Source organism: Chiroxiphia lanceolata, chromosome 19, assembly GCF_009829145.1.
Source record: "Chiroxiphia lanceolata isolate bChiLan1 chromosome 19, bChiLan1.pri, whole genome shotgun sequence".
In the NCBI taxonomy this organism is placed as follows: Eukaryota; Metazoa; Chordata; class Aves; order Passeriformes; family Pipridae; genus Chiroxiphia; species Chiroxiphia lanceolata.
This window is the reverse complement of record NC_045655.1, coordinates 1818368-1827873: the sequence shown is the minus strand read 5'-3', so window position 1 is coordinate 1827873 and position 9506 is coordinate 1818368. Positions and strand designations below refer to the sequence as shown.

The 9506-nt window shown below is 59.1% G+C and overlaps 1 protein-coding gene across 1 annotated transcript; it reads left to right on the top strand.

Annotated features, from left to right (window-relative positions):
• The first annotated feature begins 5088 nt into the window (after positions 1 to 5088).
• RNF222 (ring finger protein 222) lies at positions 5089 to 5748 on the top strand. Its single transcript, XM_032707005.1, has one exon. The coding sequence runs from the start codon at positions 5089 to 5091 to the stop codon at positions 5746 to 5748; it is 660 nt and encodes a 219-aa protein (XP_032562896.1).
• The last annotated feature ends 3758 nt before the right edge of the window (positions 5749 to 9506 follow it).

Genomic DNA, 9506 nt, shown 5'->3' with positions numbered 1-9506 from the left:
AAGAGCTGCCTCTGCAGCACCTTCCTGTCCTTGCAAAAGGCTGCAAAGCCCTGCCCAGATGCTGCTGTGGCTGCAGGGAAGGGACCTCGGCCACCCCAAAGCCTGCAGTGGGGGCCTGCAGTGCAGGAGTGTCCTCCTCTGGGTCAGAAATGTCCTTTGTTCACTGGCAGCCACTGCCCACAGAGCAGAGAAAGTGTCACCTGTGGTCTCTGGAGAGGAGCTGAGCCTGATGCCACCTTCCTGCCTGGATCAAAGCATCCCGTGCCACCTTGTTTGGATCAAAGGATCCTGGTGCCACTTTGCTTGGATCAGAGGATCCTGGTGCCACTTTGCTTGGATCAAAGGATCCTTGTGCCACTTTGCTTGGATCAAAGGATCCTTGTGCCACCTTGCTTGGATCAAAGGATCGTGGTGCCACCTTCTTTCTGGGATCAAAGGATCCTGGTGGCACCTTCCTGCTTGGATCAAAGGATTCTTGTGCCACCTTGCTTGGATGAAAGGATCCTGGTGCCACCTTCTTTCTTGGATCAAAGGATCCCGGTGTCACTTTGCTCGGATTAAAGGATCCCAGAGTCCTTGGGTTGAGAGGGCTGAAACACTGGCCATGAGCTGGACTTCTTAAAGCCTGGGAAAAAAATGACAGGCAGCATTTAGGGACTTGCTTTGCATCTGACCTTGGTTTTTGGTCCTTCAGGCACCAGCAGACTTGACTTTGTCACTCAGGAATGACGCTGCTGCACGTGAAAGTGGAGCAAAGGCACGGAGAAAAGCCAGACCTGGGAAAGACTGAAACTGCTGCCAGAGCTGGGGCTGTGATATGCCCAAATCCCTTTGATTTTGGCGTGGTCGGAGCAGCAGAGGGAGGCAGACTCGTTTTTCCAGTGCCTATGTATAGAGCCATGAGCTCATGGTTTCCGACGGCGGAGAGCATTCAAAGTATGGGAAACAGGAATTTCCACCTCACCTCGGTGCCAGCAGGGAGCAAAGTGAGAATGAGGAGATGCTTGGCTGCCCCAAATCTGCTCTCACTGGCCCACATTGTTGTTCAGCACTGTGGATCTTGGTGGGTGCACCTCCAGCAGCTTCCAGGAGGGACCAGGGGAGGGGGATGCCCACTCCAGAGGGGACAGTGCAGCCCCAGCCCTGGCACAATCTGTCAGAGGGGTTTCAGCCTCAGTTTCTGATCCTCTCAAAAAATCTGGGAGAAAAAGTGGAGTGGCTTGGTCCCTGAGCCTAAGAGAGGTGCAGAAGGTGTTGATGTGCTCAGGGTCTCCTCCCAGCGAGGGATAGGGCTTCATGGCTTGAGAGGTCACCCCTGGGGGCACCAGGGTGGCCTGGTGGGGCTGCACCCACCCTTCTCCTTCCAGAAACCAACCCTGTGTTGTAACCACTGCAACTGCTGCGCCCTCGAGAGACTGATACTGCTGCCCACGCCTGAGCCTGGCCCTGCCACGGCACCCGGCACGTGGAACCACCCCTGCTGCCCACAGGGGCACCCCAGGGCCTGCCTTTTTGGGTTTTGGGTCCCACAGACCCTGCAGAACCCTGGGTACCTTCATGAAGCTGAGGGAGCACAGGGCTGGGATTGCTTGTGCAGAGCAGCTCTCTGCCCTAAGGCGAAACCTTCCTGTGTCACAGAATCACAGAAGGGGTTGGGATGGAAGGGTCCTTAAAGATCAACTCATTCCCACCCCCTGCCATGGGCAGGGATACCTTCCACCAGCCCAGGTTGCTCCAAGCCCTGTCCAGCCTGGCCTTGGACACTTCCAGGGATGGGGCAGCCACAGCTTCTCTGGGTAACCTGTGCCAGGACCTCCCCACCCTCACAGGGAAGAGTTTCCTCCTAACGTCTAATCCAGTCACTCCAGGCTCTCTCCATCTTTTCTGTCACTCCTTCAGGTCCTGGAAGGCCACAATTAGGTCACCTCAAAGCTTCTCCTCTCCAGGCTGAACAGTCCCAGCTCTCCCAGCCTTTCTTCCCAGCAGAGCTGCTCCATCCCTCTGATCCTCTTGGTGCCTCCTCTGGACTCTCTCCAGCAGCTCCATGTCCTCCCTGTGCTGGGCTCCCAGGGCTGGAGCAGCTCTGCAGGGGGGTCTCACATGTCTGGGTTTCTCCTGGAGGCTTTCCCTGATGAAGACCCCGGATTTCTGGGGCATTCAGGCCCCCTGGCAGTGCAAACCCGGGTGCTGTGGGTGCATGGCCACAGTGAGGGAGCCCAGGTGGGCTGCACCCTGATGTCACCCCACGTTCTGGGTACCTCCTGTGGATGTGGCAAGCAGCATTTGGATCCCTGTGGGGCCACTCACAAGATGGAGTGTGGGTTGGTCACTGCCCAGGCTGAGCTGGCACAGGGTGCCCGGGAGGAGCTGGGATTGAGGCAGGAGTGACCCATCCTGCCAGCAGTTTTTACAAGGCTGTGCAGGGAAGGTGCCTCTTGGCTGCTTGCCTGGGATGGGCAGCACCCTGGGACCAGGTGAGGTGCCAGGGAACCTTCTCTGTGTGGGTTTCCAGCCTGCACGTGGCCGGGTGGTGACTCAGGATCCACCTGCAGCTGCTGAGGTGGCCAAGCCTGGGGGTCCTGCCTGCCCTGAGCCCACAGGGTCCTGCTGGGCCTGGACCACGGCTCACAGGGGTGCTGGAGGACCCCCAGGGCAGTGCAAAGCAGCAGTGCCCCCATGCCTGACAGAGTGGCCATGAACCATCACAGCAGGACTCTGGTGAACATCTGGTGTGCAGGGATGAGGGATGAGTGTTTGGGGGATGAGGAGGGGAGGGGGCTTGGGAAGAAAGATGTGGCCTGGCTGAGGGATGGGGAGGTGAGGAGAGTGTGACAGGAGCCCGGCCCTGGTGCAGGATGCTCCAGCTCACCCGTCTGTGCAGCCACAGAGGGGTTTGGGGGCCCAGTATCCCCTTCAGTGCCTGTTTCCCTGGGGTTTGACCCAGGGATGAGTCTCCTTTCCAGGAGGGAAGGCAGGTAGGACTGAGCTCCTGCCCCTGCCCTGCCTGACACCTCCTCCTCTCCCACTCCCTGCCCAACCAGGCCAATGTGGGCCCTTTAAAACCCGAACAAGTTCCTCCACATTCACTCCCCGGGAGCTGTCCCTGTCCCTGCTCTGCTTGTGCAACGCCCTGGTGAGACACCCAGCCAGCCCCTGGCTGTTACATAGGTGCCCTGGTGCCCCACACCTGGGTGTTTATAGGTGCCCTGGTGCTCTCCCGGGCTGTGCTGGGGCACAGCCAGCCCTGGTCAGGGGACAGCAGTGCATGGAGGGACCCCTGTCCTGGGGCCCTACAGCAGGTAAGAGGACTTTGGGGCCTGGAGGAGCAGGAGCACAGGGTTGGGATTTCTTTCTGCAGCACTTTGGGGGAGCATCAAGTCTCTGATCCTTCCAAAACCAGAACAGGAGTGTGGAACTTTCCTCTCTTGCCTGGGGAGGGGGTGGCTTGTTGCATTGTTGTGGCCATCCCAGGGCAGTGGGTGACTCCTCTGCAAGAGGAGGGAGGAGGGCAGACCCTCCAGAATCAGCTGGGAGGGTGTCCATGGACACAGTCATGCATGAGAAAAGGGATGCAGGTTGGGTGGGGTCTGAAAATCCGACAAGGTCTGGAAAAACCTGCAGGTTTTATGAAGTTCGAGTTCCTGAACTAGTCTAAGAGAAGGGAGCTGAGCTGAGCATTCTTTTTCTCCTCTCCCCTTTTCCCTCTCTTTTCTCCTCTCCCCTTTTTCTCTTCTCCCCTCTCCCTTCCCTGAAGGCATCATGTGAGTGCTCCCTGCCCTGAGGGATGCAGGACAGAGCTCCAGAGCCATCCCAGGCTCAGATCTGGGGCTCTCTGTAGCCCCACATCCCCCTGCACTCGGGGCCAGGGCTGGGCTGGCTGAGCTGGCTCTGACTAAGAGCTGGCACTGGGCTCCAGCCTTGTGTCTGCCCCGTGCTCCAGAGGGAGCCAGGAGGTGTCAGTGGCCTGGCCACCAGCCTGGGGCACCCTCCAGCAGCCTGGAAGGAGCCTGGTGTGGGTGCTCACTGCCTGCCCTGGGTATGCCACGTACCCCCTCTACCCTTGTGGGGCCCTTTGCTCCCACCTGCTCCACAGACCTGCCCTCCCCCTGCTCCTCCTGGCCCCTCTCTTTTCCCTGGGATGGAAAACCCTCCCTTTCCTTGGCAGATTTCACTGTGGGATGGGAGTTCCCAGCACCTGCAGCTGGCCCAGAGCACAGAGGCACTTGTGGCACAGGCTGTACCTGTCAGGCATTGAACAGACAGCCACAGCTCCATCCAGGGGCTCATCCCTCTTCCTGTGTGATTTTGCAGCCAGGGATTATTGTCCTTGAGGGGTCTGGAGCTGAGATCCTCCTGTCATGTCTCCCAAGGGCCACACTGAGAGGATTAATGCTCCTGGGAATGCCTTGTGGAGACAGTGCCTGGTAGCCACCCCCTCCCTCTGTGAGGGGCAAAGGACAAGGGCAAGGGAGCAGGGAGGAGGAGGAGAAGAGATGCAGAGATGGATCGTGCTTATCATTGCCACCAACACCCTGATTTGTGGGCAGTTTTGGGCACCACAATATAAGGAAGGTCTGGAGCCATTAGAGAGTGTCCAAAGGAGGGACATGGAGATGGGGAAGGGCCTTGATTTGAAGGCGTGTGAGGACACTGAGGGCACTTGGTGTGTTCGGCTGGAGAAGAGGAGACTGAGGGGAGACCTCACTGCAGTTCCACCTTCCTGGGGAGGGGCAGAGGAGGGGCAGGGACTGAGCTCTGCTCTGGGGGGACCAGGGACAGCAGGCAGGGAATGGCTGGAGCTGTGTCAGGGCAGGCTCAGGTTGGATCTCAGCCAAAGGTTCTTCCCCCAGAGGCTGGTTGGGCACTGCCCAGGCTCCCCAGGGCAGTGGGCACAGCCCCAAGGCTGCCAGAGCTGCAGGAGGGTTTGGCTGATCCTCTGGGGCACAGGGGGTGAGTCTTGGGGATGGGCCTGTGCAGGGCCAGGAGTTGGACTGGATGATCCTTGTGGGTCCCTTCCAACTCAGCATATCCTGTGATTTTGTGCCTCTCCCTCACAGCTGGGGAGCTCCTGTGGCCGCCGGAACCGGGATGTCTGAGACCTCCTCCAGCAAGGAGAGTTCCCCGCCCGAATGCCCCGTGTGCTACGAGAAGTTCCAGCCCCTGGAGGCCGCGCACCGGCGGCTCAGCTGCGGCCACACCTTCTGCCACGACTGCCTGGTGAAGTGCCTGCTCTCGGCCAAGCTGGACGGGCACGTCCAGAGCAGCATCATCTGCCCCGTGTGCCGCTATGTCACCTTCCTCAGCAAGAAGGCGGCTCTGTGGCCACCCGGAGCGGGCACCAACCCCCGGGCACTGGAGATGCCTCTGTCACCGTCCTCCTTGTCCCATCTCACCAAAGCAGAGGCCAGCAACACCCTGGTGGTACCCAGTCACTTCGTGATGCCGGTGCAGAGCTTTGCCCGGTGCTGCAGCGCAGGGACAAACCCCGCGGACCCGCTGCCGGCGGCGCTGGCACGGGAAGCCCACATCTTTGTCATCAGCGACCACGGGATGCCTCTGGTGGACACGGACTGCAGCTCCCTGGGGGGGAGGAGCAGGGCAGACGCGGGCAGCTTGGTGTCATCCAGCTCAGCCCTGGGGGTGAAGTGCTGCCAGTCCCCCATGGCCCTCGCTGTCCTCCTCATCCTCACCGTGGCCATGCTGGCGGCTGTGCTCCCCTGGCTGCTGCTGGTCAAGAGGGACTTGTAGCAGAGATGGGATCTGCTTGGATGCCTGAGTGGTGTCACTGATGATGGGACAGAGCCAGGGCTGGAACCTCTCAGAAGATTCCTAGAAAAAGCCCAGAAGCAGCTCCAGGTGAAGCTCTCTCAATGGACAGGGACTGAACGGACTTTCAGATCTTCCTGCAAATCTCCAGGTGTCACTGCTGGCATTTGTTGCCTCTTTTGGTTAAAATCTGGCAGGTCAAACCCTGCTAGTGGGTTCCTCCAGTGTCTCAGTGGAGGGGATCCTCCTGCACCCTGTGACAGAGTGTGCAGGGGTGAAGAGCTGCTCCCTCCCCTCCCTCCCAGCTCCTGGTGGGCTGTGATTGTGGCACCTCCCAGGTACCCAGAGCCCCAGGAGAGCCAAGGGCTCCGTGTGTAGGAGGATAAGGGCTGCTGATAGGGCTGCTGGAGGTGCCCAGGCTCCTAGGCTGTTGGGGCTATTGGGGTATGTGGTGCAGCCAGCCTGGAGCAGGAACTCATGGCTTTCCATCCCAGAGATGGATAAATCAGAGCTTCCAGCTACTAGGCACAGGGACACTGAAATCAGAGATGGAGAGAGTGATCCTGGCCCCTGTGAGCTCCCCTTCCCCTCTGCCAGCCAATGCTCCCCTCCCTGCTGTGCCACGGGGTGGGAAGGGATGACAGCTCATCCCTCAGGCAGTCCCAGCCTTGCCCTCCCTCAGCTCCCTCTGAGCTCCCCAGGATCATGGCCATCCTCCCAGTGTCACAGGATCCCTCCTGCCCTGGGGCTCCAGGGGCAGGTGCTGGGGTGTGGGGTAGGGGCTGAACTACAGTTCTGGACTGTATAAGGGGGCAGACTTGGGAACCCACCCTGTTCTCCTTGCTGGAGCCCTGTTCCTTGGCACAGTGACATTCCCTTGTCCCTAAATCCCCCTCCCAAGGGTTCACACCCTCAGTGCTCATTTGCACCTGTGCCAAACAGGTCAGACATCGCTCAGCCCTCCCCTCCTGGCTTTACCCTCTTTGGGACTGGCCCCAGCTGAAAGAGTCTCATCCCCTCATCACCTTCGTCCTCCTGACCCAGTCCCTGCTCCCGGGGGTGCTGCTCTTGCCCTGTCATCCAGGAATGTGCCCCCAGGGCTGTGGCACTTTCATGGGCACCCCACCGTGGGCAGGTGGGAGGTGACAGTGGGCTGGAGGGCTGGCACAGGGTTTCCTTGCTCCCAAGGAGAGGTTCTCGTTCAGGGTGGGACAAACAGTGTCACCAGCTTTGGGACCAGCCAGAACATTTCAGGGCAACAAATAAGAACCACTTGGGGTTGGAAAGGGGGGAGCAGTTTGGGGCAGAGGAGTTGATGGTGTCCCACCCCATCCTCTGGGGTTCCAGGCAGGGCACCCTACCCTGATGTGCTGCTGATGGGTGGCTCCTCCCTGGGGTCTTCCTGCTCTCCCTCCCCTCCCGTGCCTCAGTTTCCCCACCCACTCCCTGGGTGCAGTGACCCTGCACTGGGGAAAAGTGCTTGAGACACCACACTGGAATGGAAACCCTGTTTCATAAGAAATGGTGACCTGACAGTGACGTGTCCCTGCCTCATTATTTAATAATAAACCCTGTTATTAGTGTGTCTGGGGAATTAGTGCAGGTGCCAGAGCACCAGCCCCTTGCAGACCTGCTGGAGGGGGGAGAGGGACCCTCGGGGTGGCTGCAGCCCTGGAGATGTTTGGGCAAGGCAGTGGGGACAGGGAAGAGCTTCAGTGGTAGCACTGGGATGGGTCAGGATGGGATGGGATGGGATGGGATGGGGTTGTCTTGTGCTGTGCTGGCGTCATGCACAGGACTGGGGTGGAACCAAGGGTGGTGGTGGAGGGGTACCAGCCATGGATCTGGAGGCCTGGGGTGGGGGTTCAGGGGCATCACCCCCTTCAGAGGTACAGAGGGTGTATTCCACAGGGTGGCACTGCTCGGCCAGGGATGGCTGTCAGGGCTGGCAGGGGGAGCCTGTCCCTGCCTTGGCTGCACCGGGCAGCAGGAGGTTGGAGATACCCGGGGAATGCTGTGCTGGGCATCCACTCCCTGTTCCAGGGCTTGCATCTCCTGTGCCACGGGCATGACCCAGGCCTGTTCCCAGGGCCATCTGTCACAGCTGGTGCCAGATGCTAGGGCCAGCTATTGCCTACAGTACCTATGTCCTCACCAGCCCCACCACAGCTCATGGTCGGTGCTCCCAGAGGTGTCTGTCATTTTAGATTGGAATCTGCTGCATCTGGGAAAGATGCTCCCAGACCATCCCTGTGCAGATGGAAAAGCTGCCATCATCCCCTGTGATTGCTATTAAAGCTGCTGGCCAGAGCCAGGCCTTTTCTGCTAAAGGTCCCTGGGGATACGTTTGGATCCCCAGCAAACTGCAGCCCCCAGATACTCTACAGCTCATCCTTTCACCAGGCCTGTGTCCATGAGAGGATATTGGGGCCATTTTCAGCTCAGTCCTGAGGTGCTCAGTGATGTGGTTTGTCATGGTGACCTGATGTCCCGAGGATAACTCATACCTGCAGCACTGGGACACGGATTTCATGGAGTAACAGACTATTTTGGGTTGGAAGGCACCTAAAAACTCATCATATCCCACCCCCAGCCATGGGCAGGGACACCTTCCACCAGCCCAGGTTGCTCCAAGCCCCGTCCAACCTGGCCTTGGACACTGTCAGGGATGGGGCAGCCACAGCTTCTCTGGGCAACCTGTGCCAGGGCCTCCCCACCCTCACCGGGAAGAACTTTTTTCCCAATATCCCATCTCACCCTCCCCTCTGGCAGTGAGAAGCCATTCCCTTGTCTTGCCACTCCAGGCCCTTGCAAATATTCCCTCTCCATCTTTCTTGTAGGGTCCTTTCAGCCCTGGAAAGCCACAGTCAGGTCACCCCAAAGCTTCTCTCCTCTGGGCTGAACAATCCCAACTCTCCCAGCCTTTCCTCCCAGCAGAGCTGCTCCATCCCTCTGATCCTCTTGGTGCCTCCTCTGGACTCTCTCCAGCAGCTCCATGTCCTCCCTGTGCTGTTCCCCAGGGCTGGAGCAGCTCTGCAGGGGGGTCTCACCTGAGGGGCAGAGGGGCAGAATTCCCCCCTCCCCTACTGTGGGATCAGCCCAGGGCACGGGGGGTTCTGGGCTGGGCCATGTCCAGCCTGTCCCCCCCCCCAGCACCCCCAGGTCCTTTGATAAAGTTCTCTGCAAATGTCCCCCCTGTGCATCCCCCATGACAGAGGCACCCACAGAGGCCGTGCTCCACCCTGGGCCCTGCTGGTCCCTCAGAAATTCCAGCATGGAGCTATGGGCAGCTGGTTGCTCACATATGACTGGAAAAGGGGTCAGGATATGTTTTTATACTGTGGTTTTATAAACAGGGAATTCCTGTCACCTGCTGCAGGTTTTGGGAGGTTGCTGAGGGAGTCTCAGGCCCAGGCAGAGACTTCTGAGGATCTCCCATGAGAAAGAGGGGTACAGATCCTTCCCATCAATGTGTCCTCTCCCTCCTGAGAGAGAAACCTGCATTCCTGTAGCCTCCACAGGAACACCAGTCCCACCACGGTCACAAGGGTTTCATAGTCTCCTTTGAGGAGAGGGCACCAAACCCACCCCAGGGCTGAGCTCAGGTGGTAAGGATTCCCTCATGGAGCACCAGATGGAGCTGGAAGAACAGTTGGGTGGTGAGTTGGGTGGGATGAACAGATGGATGGATGGATGGATGGATGGATGGATGGATGGATGGATGGATGGATGGATGGATG